Here is a 13,037-nt window from a genome sequence, read left to right on the forward strand (position 1 = left end):
ATTCTATTATCCTCCTGGAATAATATAATAACAATAGTATTCACAATTAACCCGTATCTAAACGTTTTATTGTATATAAATGTGAAAATAAATGAATTAAATATATTAGCATTTATATATATTTGTTTTATTAATTACAAATGATCCATATTCCTCTATTAATGAAATATCATATATATATAATTATCACTTTTATAAATATATATAGATTAATCATAATTATTTTTTTATTTTTCAATTTAATTCAAAATACAAAAGTATTCTGAAAAATTATTAATAATTAATAACACAGTAATTTTACAACTTATAATTATAAAGAATCTGTTGTTTTAAAATTTTAAAAGGCATATTTTGATATTATTAAATAATAATAAAATTATTTATAAATATTTCTAATTAATAAAATAATATATACTTTTATAAGATAATTTTGTAGAAAAATGGAAAATATAAAATTAGGTAAGTATTTTTTTCTTATGTATTTTTTTTTTTTTTTTTTTTTTTTAATTAATTTGATTCATGGAATATATATATATATATATATATATATATATATACCAAAAATATATATAATGTTTAACTGGTATTTTTTTTTTTTTTTTTTTTTTAAAAGGATTTATGGGTCTTGGCCAAATGGGATCTGCATTAGCCCATGGAATAGCAAATGCAAATATTATAAAGAAGGAAAATTTATTTTATTATGGACCATCTAAAAAAAATAGTACCTTGAATTATATGAGTTCCAATGAAGAAGTAATGAGATAAAATATTTTAATTATATAACTTTTTTTTTTTTTTTTTTTTTTTTTTTTTAATATAATTTTTTGATAATATACGTTTTATTTTATTGTGTAGCTCGCACGCCATTGTGATATAATTGTATGTGCTGTAAAACCCGATATAGCTGGTTCTGTGTTAAATAATATTAAGGTACACTAATGAAAAAAAGAAAAAAGTATATGCATAAATATATATATATATATATACATGTGTTATGGTTTGTATTTTTAGTTAATTATAAAAATTATTGTAATTATAAGCTTTCATATTATTATTATTTATTATTTTTTTTTTTTTCTGCAGCCCTATTTATCATCCAAATTGTTAATATCAATATGCGGTGGATTAAACATTGGAAAACTAGAACAGGTATATATTGGTATTTATATCTATACGTATTTACATATATATATGCACATATTTTTTATTGTATACTTATATTATATATGTTTTTTTTTTTTTTTTTTTTTTTAAGATGGTAGGAAGTGAAAACAAAATCGTGTGGGTTATGCCCAATACACCATGTTTAGTAGGTGAAGGATCTTTTATATATTGTTCCAATAAAAATGTAAATTCTACTGATAAAAAATATGTGAATGATATTTTTAATTCATGTGGAATTATTCATGAAATAAAAGAAAAAGATATGGATATAGCAACAGCTATTTCTGGTTGTGGACCTGCATATGTTTATTTATTTATTGAAAGTTTAATTGATGCTGGAGTAAAAAATGGATTGTCTAGAGAATTATCAAAAAATCTAGTTTTACAAACAATTAAAGGTTCAGTTGAAATGGTCAAAAAATCAGATCAACCTGTTCAACAACTGAAAGATAATATTGTTTCACCTGGAGGAATAACAGCTGTAGGGTTATATTCTTTGGAAAAAAATTCTTTTAAATATACAGGTATTAGAAAATTAAAATGTTAAAGTATTAATATATATATTTATAATTATAACAAGTATTTTTTAGAAGTATATATTTTATAATAAACCTACATCATTAATTATGATATATTTATTTATTTATTTATTTATTTTATTTTGTTAGTAATGAATGCCGTTGAAGCTGCTTGTGAAAAATCTAAATCTATGGGTAGTAAATAAATTATAACATTATTAATATAAATATATGTTTTTGTTGTCTATATTGATTATATTGTAAGAATTCAAAATATCCTCTTATTTTCTGTTTTTTTTTTTTTTTTTTTTTTGTATACTAATATTGACTTTATAAAAGAAAATTTATAAATTTTATGAAATAATTTAACAGAAAAAAAAATAAAATAAGAATAATAAATTGAAATGTTTAAAAATATGAATGAAATACAAATGTGTATTATGAATTTTAAGAATATTTTAATATATAATTTAATTCATAAATACTATGTATATTTTTAAGTGTATTATTATTTTTTTTAATATCATTTTTATGTCCACTTTTTTAAAAAATAAAATATTAAAAAAAAAAAAAAAAAACAATGGAAGGTGAAAAGTATTATTAATTCATTATAAATAAATATATGTATATTTATATATATATGAATATTATAAATTGAACAAAAAAATTAAAGAACATAGAAATGAAAGGAAAATTAATAAAGAATAATATTAAAAAGATAATATAAAACTAAACAAATTATATATATATATATATATATATATATATATTATTTTTTTCTGTATGTAATAATATTTAACCCAAAATAAATACAACATAGATACTTTTCTTATTTTCTTATTTTCTTATTTTTTTATTTTCTTATTTTCTTTTTTTTTTATTTTTTTTTATTTTTATTTTTTTTAATAAATTATGTCTCTTTTTTAAAAAAGAAACATCTTAATAAGTCTAATATATTAATTTTTTTATTATCTGTATAATGTTCAGAATTAAAAAAATCATAATTCCCTTGGTTGCTATCTGTTTTAAATTTTGAGTTTCTGTTTTTATTTATATTTGGATTATTTGTTAAATTTACTGTATTATCTGAATGGATAAGTTCATCATCTATTGAATTATCTGACGTATTATGTGTATTATCAGAAAAAGTTTTCTGTTCATTATTTTGATTCTCACTGAAAAATATTGCATCATCGTCAGTAATATAATTTAAATTAAGATCATCTTCCATTATTTTGTTTTTATTATCTTTTATATTTTTATCTTCTTTTCTACTTTTTTGATTTTGTTCTGTTTGATTTTGTTCTGTTTGGTTTTGTTCTTTTTGGTTTTGTTCTTTTTGGTTTTGTTCTGTTTGGTTTTGTTCTTTTTGGTTTTGTTCTATTTGATTTTCATCTGTTGTGTTTTCATCTGTTGTGTTTTCATTTGATATGTTTTCATTTGTTTGATCCATATCTGTATTAGTACCCTTCTTTGATGAAGACCCATTTGGTGTTTTCTTATTATCATGCGTTATCATCCTGTCTATATTTAGATCATCATCATTGTTATTCATATATGTAAGGTTATTATATTCATCCGTGTGAAAATAAAGATTCTTTTTTAAAAGTATAAAATATATTTCATTGAGTAATATTCTAATACCTGTGTTGGGTATAACATTAACATAATTATTTTTTTCATTTTTGTTTCTATTGAATATATTACTTTTATTGACGCTTTCTAATTTTTCAAGAAATAAATTATTATTAGAAAATAACTTGGTGAAATAATTAATAAAACCACTAGAAGAAGAGGAAGATGAAGTATTATTTTTAGTAAAGGAATTATTATTTTTATTTATCATATCTAATATTTCTTCAATATTGTTTAGATCAAATTTATCTCCTTCTTCCATAAGATTAAAATTAAAATTTAAATATGGAGAAATTAATTTTTTATTCTTCTTCTCATTATTATTATTATTATTATTGTTTGTATCTATGTTATGATTATCTTTTGTATGACTGAGTGAATTATTTTTCGATGAATCTTTTGGATTATCTCTTTGGTTATTATTTTTATGATTATTTTTAGATAATAGGAAAGAATTATTCATAAAAGAAGAATCAGAATTCATTTTGTCATTGTTAAAGATAAGATTAGAAATTTTAGATTTAATAGAATTAATATATAAATCATTCCATATATGTTTCTTTCTTTTTTCTTCATATTTTTTTAATTCTTCTTTATCTTCCAAAATATTTATTAATCTGATTAATTTTTGTTGATTATATTTATGGTCTTCAAAATATCTTTTTCCAATTTGTTTTAATTTCATAATAATTTCAGGAGAAGTTTCATCTAATTTAATATTATTAATAAAGCAATTAAATCTAAAATATTTATTTTTATCTAATAAATTATTACATATATCATGTGTAAGTTCTGTGTTTGTTATTGAATATACAATTTGCTTTAATAATACATCCCATCTTAAAAATGTATCATATGATTTATTTTCATTTAGTTCATTTATTACTTTGGGTTTAAATTTACCTGTTCCAATACTTACAATACAATCAATATAATCATTCATATTAATTACATCTTTTTCTTTATTTTTTTCATTATTATCTGATTTATTTTTATTAAAAAAAAAACATTTTAATTTATCCATAAATGATGTCTTTTTTGTATTTATATAATTATAAAAAATAATTTTTAATTCATTTAAACTTAATAACGTTGGGTTATTAAAACATATAGCACCATCAGCATATATATTATTATCAAATGAAAAGAAATTAAAAAATCCAGGAGCAGCAGTAGTACATCTTAATACATATTTGACAAAAATGTTATAGAAACTTTTATATATACTAACATTACTTATATTTTGATTTATATGTATATCATTATTATTACTATTATAATAATTATTATTATTATTATTATTATTCGTAGTAGTATCATCAAAATTGTTATCATTTATTCTATCATATACATTGTTATTCGTTTGTGTATTGTTTTCTTCATTATCATAACTATCATTAGTATAATTATATGGTGTATTAATGTTATGATCATCATTCTCATCAACATATTCATTATTATGATTTATATTTTTATTGTTTTCCACTATATTGGATTCTCTTATTTTATGTAAATTACCATTATAATTTTTCAATAGAACTGGTTGTAATGGTGTTATGTTCATTTGTGTAGACACAGTAAATACATATGGTGTAAAAAAATCAGAATTATAATGAAACATTTTAATATTTTTAAAAAAAGAATTTAATATATTATTTAATATATTTGAATCATAATATGAATGTTTCAATAAATATCTAGTATTTCTTACAGCATATGTATCTTTTTGAAATATTTTATTTATTAATAAATTATATAAAAATTCAATTTCATTTAAGTGAGCTTTTTCTAAACCTATTAAAATAGATATAATAGCACCTGTACTTGTACCACATATTATATCAAAATATTCAAAAATATTCTTATTTAAATTACTATTAATATATTTTAATATTTCTATGGATAATAAACCTCTTATACCTCCTCCATCTAAACATAATATTCGTAATTTCCTTTTTTTCTTCTTTTTTAAATCTATTACTATATTTTTAAATTTATCAAAACTTATATATTCCTTATCATTTAAGTTATATATAACAGTTCTATTCTTTTTTCTTATTTGTTCTTCGTTGGAAGAGGATATAAAATCACTATCATTCTTAAAACTATTACTATTATTATTATTATTATTATTATTATTTATATTTTGATAAGATTTTGTGCCTAATGCAGACATATTATTTTTATCCTCCAAACGCTTTATTTGATTCTCATTTGTATTTAATTTATTTGAATGATCCCTATTTTCATTCAACATAGTATTACTATTTATATTTTTATTTTGAGAGGCACTTAAAATCGGTTCTTCCTCACGTTGATATGTAAAAAAAGTTTTAAATTTATTAAAAATATTAAAAAATATATCATTCATATAATTGATTATATTTTTTTTGTTATAAGTTTCTTTCATTAAATATTCATGAGTTTTTTTCTCTCTATCAAGAAAGATAATATCATTATATAAGTCATACATATTAATACCTAATGATTTTAAAATAATATTTGTTTTTCTAATAATTATTAAATCTTTATATTCACATATGTAATGTCTATTATATATATTATTTAATTTCTTCTTAAAAATTTTCTTTTCATATAAATATTGATCTTTGTTTACATCTGAAATATAAAAAGAATTTTGATTTTTATATTTATTTTCAAAAAAAAGTGATAAATTTTTTAGACATTTTATAATATCTTCTTGTTTTTGTAATTGTTTAATAAATTCACCTTCTTTAATGTCTTGAATATACTTAGCAATATTCTTATACAAGTAGGCATATTTTTCATTCGTTTTGTAATGCATAGCTGTATTGATATAAAAAGATTTTTGAAAGCACATTATATAAAATATTCTTAAAAGAAGAGTTGTATTAGCTTTATTTAAATTATTTTTTACATTTTTTGATAATATGTCAGTGACTTTTTTTATATTTTCATCTTTTAAAATAGTATAATAATATAGGTTATATATTATGGAATTTTTATTTTCTATCAAAATTTCATATAATAATTTTAATAATTTGTTAGTAAAATAATCATTCAAATTTATATGTGTAAATAAGGATTCTATATAATTCTTTAATAAAACAAAATTTAAATATGGACTTTTTATATCAATACAATTATTATTTGATATATCTAAACATTCAGATGTTATCATATTATTATCATCTTCGTCATTTATATTAAAAGGTTTTAATAAATCTAAATTTGATTTTATAAATCCATTCAATACATAATTATCTGTTTCCTTTCTATCTATTTGGTTGTGTGATTTTACATATATATCTTCATATATTTGATTATTATTATTATTATTATTTTTATTATATTCTTTTTCAGGTGATATTTCATTGTTCTTTATATTATTTGTAGAATCTTCATATTTATTATTTATAGATTTTTCTATGTCATTATTATTATAATGATGCATATTGAGAACAGTATTTGTATCGACATTATTTTTCCTTATTAATATCATCAAACCCATGTTAATAGAATTGGTTTTATTTTCATTATATATTTTTAATTTAGATGTTTCATATTTATATTCATTAAAAATAATATTGATATCATTTTCATCCAATTTACGTTCATATATTTTTTTATCTTCTTCTTTATTTTCATTAAAATCATCATCATTTGAATATTCTTCCTCATCTTCAATTTCATATTCAAATTGATCATCTTCGTAAGATTTATATTCATTATTTACATCTTGCATTGAATTTTTATTATTTAATGTATTCATGTTATTATTTTTTTCATATTTTAAAATGTCTTTATCATCTTCTACAAAATTTTCATATATATCAAAATAATTGTTACAGTTATAATCTTGTCCTATATGTTCAATTATATTTCCTTTTCCTTTCATATTTTTAATTTTTTTCTTACTTACGATTATATTTTTGTTATTTAGAAAATTAATTATGATGCTTGTTAGAATATTATCTTTTGTATTTTTGTTAAAATAAAATGGAACAAACAACACATCTGATTGGTTTTTTAAAAATATATCTTTTGTTTCATTATTTGTAATATCATTTTCTTCATTATAATGATCTATTATATTGTTTGTTTTTTTTTCTATATCATTTACATATTTTTTATCATTGATATTAGTGTTATTGTCATTTTGTGGGGTATCATCATATAAACGATCCTTATTGTTTTGATTTTGATCTGTTATGTTTATATGTTTTTGTTTAAAATTATTTTCTGACGTATTATAATTATCATTATCCATATGATGATCATCATCATTTTTTTTTTTTTCTAATGATACATCCTCTTGATTCTGCATAGATTTAAAATCTGTTGATGTTTGATTAGTATTATGAGTGGATCCTCTTACATATTGTGATTTTAATTTATTTTCTATTTTTAATTTTTCATCTTTTAATTTTAATAAAATATTTCTGCCTATATCAAATATCTTATTTTTCATTTGATTTATTTGGCTTTTTTTCTCATTTTCCTTTTGTTCCTCATTTTTCATTTTAGAATCTAATTCGGATGAGCTGTCTGGAGTAATATAATTTTTTGTATCTTCTGCATTTTTAAAGAAAGAAGTAAAATAGTTAAATATTGAATTGTATTCTTTATATTTCTCGAAATTATTATTATTGAATTCGTTTTTTTCGTTTAATATATTCATAAGAGTATACAATAAGGATATTTTTTTATTTTTATGTGTATAGTCATTTAATATTACATGATAAAAGCTTTTATATCTTGTTAAATTTTTAAATATTAATAAAATCCTATATATTATTTCATAATCTAAATCATCATATTTTTCTTCATTGTTTTTAATAACTAAACATTTCTCATTCAATATATATATTATTATTCTCATATAATTATTACTAAATAGTAGGTGTTCATATGCCTTATCCTCTACAATTTGTTGAAGGAAATTTATGTAGTTGAGTTTTTCATGATTACTGGTAATATTGTTGAGTTTTGTGAAGAATAAATCAAGCCCTATACATAAAAAATAAAAAAAAAGAAGAAATACATGTATATATGACAACATATAAATTTTATTATGTCATATTGATTATATGTATATATGCATATATTTATATAAATTATAATATATATATATATATATATATATATATATATTTGTATTACATAAAATAAATGTGTCTATTATTCGTTAACAACTTTTTATTTTTTCTTTTTATCATATATTCTTACCAATATAATTATTTACAACATGGTTAAAAACGGTCACTTGTTTTTTCTGCTTTTCTTTTCTGAATAATTTAAGTTTTCTTATTTTTGTTAAATTGAATCTATTTGAAAGAGGTGTGATATATTTAAATATATTTTTTTGCATTCTTAATGATAAAGAAAACATATGAAACAAATAGACTAAATAAACAAAGTATATATAAACATTTTTAACCATTTTATAAAGGTACAAAAATAAAAAATAAAAAATAATAAATAATAAATAAATAAATAAATAAAAGAAAATAACAAAATATGAAGAGAAAAAAATACATACATACATACATACATATATATATATATATATATATATATATATATATATATATTATGATATATTTCTTCCTCTTATATCTTTAACAAAAGAAGAAATAAAACAAAATAAAGGATAACAAAAAAAAAAAAAAAAAGAATATTAAAAAAAAAGCATTGTTTTATAATTTATACTTTACACATTTTTTTATAAGATTAACAGTGTAATTATTATAATTTAACCATTAAATACATAATAGCTCCATTCTATTTTTTTGTTCTTTCTCTTTTTCTTTGCCTTTTTTTTTTTTTTTTTTTTTTTTTTTTTATTTAATTTCTTTCCATCATTTTCTTTATTAAATAATTTCTATTATTTTGTAAGTTTCCTTATTTCTTCTTTAATATATTCATACATCTTTACTATTTTAGTTCTTTTTATATAATGCAAAGTGATATTCTCTTCTTTTTTTTTTTTTTTTTTTTTTTTTCATATTATATATTTTAATCTTAATTAGGTATATTTAAAAAAATTATATTTTTATGCTATTTTTATAAAAAATGAGAAAGAACGAAAGAAAAAAAAAAAAAAAAAAAAAAATTGTACTTTAAATATAATTACATATGTACTTCTTATTAAAAAAATAATTATGTATGCTCATATCTTAATTTTTTTTTTTTTTTTTTCATTTTAGACTAATGTATTCGTTCGAATGTTTTATATACACATTTCACATATGTGTGATAAAAAATAAATAAAAACATAAAAAAAAAAAATAATAATAAAAGAAAATTAAATTAAAAGTAATAAAAAAAAAAATAATAAAATAAAATAAAAAAAGAAACATATATATATATATATATTTGGAATAAGGAATATAAATATTTAATTACATAAATATATATACCAAACAATATATTATGAGAAATTTCGAGAATTCTTGTAATACAACAAATGTTTTAAAAAGGAAAATACATTAAAATTCGTTGTACATATTTTACCTTAAAATTATTAATTATTTAATTAGTATATTATTATTATATATATATATATATATATATATATATATATTTTTTTTTTTTTTTAATTGGAAAACTATTTTTATGTTGTCCTTTCATTTGCCCCCAATTCAATCTTATTTGATATCCACTGATTTCTTTAAGTATGGATTGATTCCTCGTTTTTCACCCGAATAATTATTATCATGAACTTTGAGTTTGGCATGTTGACTGTTATATACTTTCATTTTCTTCATATACTTAAATCTGTTATGTACTCTTGCATTACCATCAGTTGATTTTCTTTTTCTTACTAATCCTTTATTTTGCATAATTTTTTGATTTGGCATTCTTCTATCAACTTCCTCATTTTCTTCATCAACTAGTTTTTTCCTTATTTGTTTATTTTTTTCATCCATATATTTCTTTCTCTTTTCTTTTTTCATATCTTTGAAATTTAACATATTCTTTATATGTTCATCATCTATTTCATCATATATCTTTTTCTTTCCATAGGTATTATTCTGTTGATCCATATATTCATTTGTATTGAATGTTTTTTGTTTATTTTTATCGAATTTTTTATAAGAAACAAAATCATCGTTTGGATTATGTTCTAATTTGTTTTTCTTTATTTGCTTAATTTTATTAATATTGCTTCGGAATATTTTTTTCTCATCAAATTTATTATTCTTCTGATCATTTTGTTCATTCATTTCTGGTAATTCTACAAATTTTAATAAATCGTTTGTTGTCATTCCAACGTTAGTTAAATTCTTCATTTTATTTTTCTTTTTACTTAATTCTTTCATTTTTTTGTTTAACATTTTTTCATCAAAGTCCATATATTTTTCTTCCATTTTTTTTAAGTAATTTTCTTCTTCAATTTTCTCAGGTCTATTGGATATCATATCCTTGATTTCTTTTACAAATATATTTTTTTCATTTCTTATCTTTTCCCTTTTCTTTTTTTTCTCTTCTTTTTCTTTTTCTCTTATATGACTATCAGTATATTCTGTAATAAGGCTTTTACTAATTTTGTACTTTTTGTTTTTTAAATCTTTCTTTTGTTCATTATATCCTTCTTCTTCCTCCTCTTCATTATCGTCATCATCATCTTCATCGTCATCATTATCATCATCGTCATCATTATCATCATCGTCATCATTATCATCATCGTCATCTTCATCATCATCCTCTTCACCATCTTCCTCTTCATCATCATCATCTTCCTCTTCCTCATCATAATCTTCCTCCTCATCATCAACATTAATATCTCTTTCTTCTTCGTCATCTTCATATGTATCTTCTTGAAGCTCCTTTCCATTCACACCATTCAATTGCTTAACTGACTTATCTCCTGACTTATTCAACTGCTGAATTTTGAACTTGATTTTGTTATCGAGTTCATTAGTTTTTGATATAATAGTATTCATATAAATCAGTTTATCTAACACTGGATGAGTAGGTGTATAACTATTCATAACTTTTAGAAACACATAATATGTGATATAAATAATATAGGTTAACATGGTTTCATTTTTTTTTTTAAGATAAAGTAATGTATTTTTATTAATATCACTAGAGGGTACATTTTTTTCATTAATATCTTTAAATTCAAATAATTTTTGATTTTCTTTAATTTCATTGAACACTTTTTCTATATTTAATGATAATTCTTTTAAAAGAATTAGATATTCTTGTTGTTCACTCATAACAAGTTCTTTAATTTCTTCTTGTTTGTCTTTATATTCTAATGTAATTTCTTCTTTTTTTTCTTTTAATTCGTTATTCATATCATTAATTAACTTTTTAATAATATTTTCTTTAACATTTTTATTATCTTTATTATCATTTTCGTATATATTATATAAATCAAAATCATTTTCTTCTAAATTTTCTTTTTCTTTTTTGTTAAGATAAATTGCTTCTTTTAATCTTTCTTTGTTTTCTTCTTCATCATCATCACTTGATGAATTTTCACTTTCATATTGATAATAATTTTTTTTATCTTTTTCCCAAGATATTTTTACATAATCGTCTTTATTATTATTATTTTTATCTTTTTTACTTTCTTCATCTAAATCGTCATTTATATTTTCTTCTTCATTATCATCACTACTGTCATCTTCTTCTTCATCATCATTTTCATCACTACTACTTATATCATCTTTATCTATATTAGAATCATCAACATCATTATCATCATATTCTTCCACATCTATATCTTCTGATTCTGAGTTTTCTGTAAATTTTATATTATTCGTATCGACCATTAAATAATTATTTTTCTTTTTCGCCATCTTTATGAAATAAAAAAAAAAAGAAAAAAAAAGAAAAGGCGAAAAAAAAAAAACTTTTAAAATATAACAATAATATATATATATATATTTATTTATTTATTTATTTATATGATTATAAACTTAGGATGAATTAATATTTTTAAATGAATGAAGCAAACTATTCTCGAATTATAAGATCTATAAACAATCTAAAATAATTAAATAAATATATATTTTTCAAATTTTATCAAATTTTTATTTTCTCTATATATATATATATATTTATATATATTTTTCACAAATTGTACATTTTTACAATTATTATATACTTTCTTCAATTGTTTTTTTAAAATAAGATAAAAATATAATATAAATAAAAATAAAAAATAAATATAGGGAACTTATTATATATTCAATTTTATAATAATTATGTATTTGTTAAATTAAACATTCTTGAATTATACAAATATGGATGAAGAAATTATAAAAATAACTGTATGATTAAATTGGAAAAATATATCTATTATATTATATATATATATATATATATATAACATTATTTATTACCTTATAAATATTTGTAATAATAAAATTTTATAATATGTTAATTATTTTATATATGCATAAAATATTATTGTATTATATATGTATATCTACAAAAAAAAAATTTTAGTGTATACTTGAAAATTTTGAAGCGTTATTATATATAAGCAATAATATAAATATTATACATATATATAATATATATTATATTTATTTATTTTTTCTTTTTCTCTTTCCTTGGAGATAAAATAAGAAAAAAAAAAAAAAAAAAAAAGATCCGTATGCAATTCGTATTTTAATATTGTTTTTTTTTATTTTATTTTTATATATTTTTCAATTTATATTTTATTTTCTTATTAAATACAATGTATGTATATATATGTTTGTAAATAATTGTCGA

The 13,037-nt window shown here is 18.6% G+C and overlaps 3 protein-coding genes across 3 annotated transcripts; 1 reads left to right on the forward strand and 2 right to left on the reverse strand.

Annotated features, from left to right (window-relative positions):
• Window positions 1-440: 440 nt before the first annotated feature.
• On the forward strand, window positions 441-1,888 carry PADL01_1356900 (pyrroline-5-carboxylate reductase; the record flags this gene model as incomplete). Its single annotated transcript, XM_028684136.1, has 6 exons — window positions 441-459; window positions 614-753; window positions 856-930; window positions 1,084-1,149; window positions 1,256-1,688; window positions 1,833-1,888. The coding sequence occupies 6 exons, from the start codon at window positions 441-443 to the stop codon at window positions 1,886-1,888; spliced, it is 789 nt and encodes a 262-aa protein (XP_028540244.1).
• A 704-nt stretch (window positions 1,889-2,592) lies between these two features.
• On the reverse strand, window positions 2,593-8,742 carry PADL01_1357000 (patatin-like phospholipase, putative; the record flags this gene model as incomplete). Its single annotated transcript, XM_028684138.1, has 2 exons — window positions 2,593-8,309; window positions 8,529-8,742. 2 exons carry the CDS (start codon window positions 8,740-8,742, stop codon window positions 2,593-2,595), a joined length of 5,931 nt encoding a protein of 1,976 aa, XP_028540245.1.
• Window positions 8,743-9,949: 1,207 nt separating this feature from the next.
• PADL01_1357100 (small subunit rRNA processing factor, putative) lies at window positions 9,950-12,115 on the reverse strand (the record flags this gene model as incomplete). Its single annotated transcript, XM_028684139.1, has 1 exon — window positions 9,950-12,115. One exon carries the CDS (start codon window positions 12,113-12,115, stop codon window positions 9,950-9,952), a length of 2,166 nt encoding a protein of 721 aa, XP_028540246.1.
• Between the last annotated feature and the right edge of the window lie 922 nt (window positions 12,116-13,037).

The sequence above is a fragment of the Plasmodium sp. gorilla clade G2 genome, assembly GCF_900097015.1.
Source record: "Plasmodium sp. gorilla clade G2 genome assembly, chromosome: 13".
Lineage (NCBI taxonomy): Eukaryota > Apicomplexa > Aconoidasida > Haemosporida > Plasmodiidae > Plasmodium > Plasmodium adleri (nom. inval.).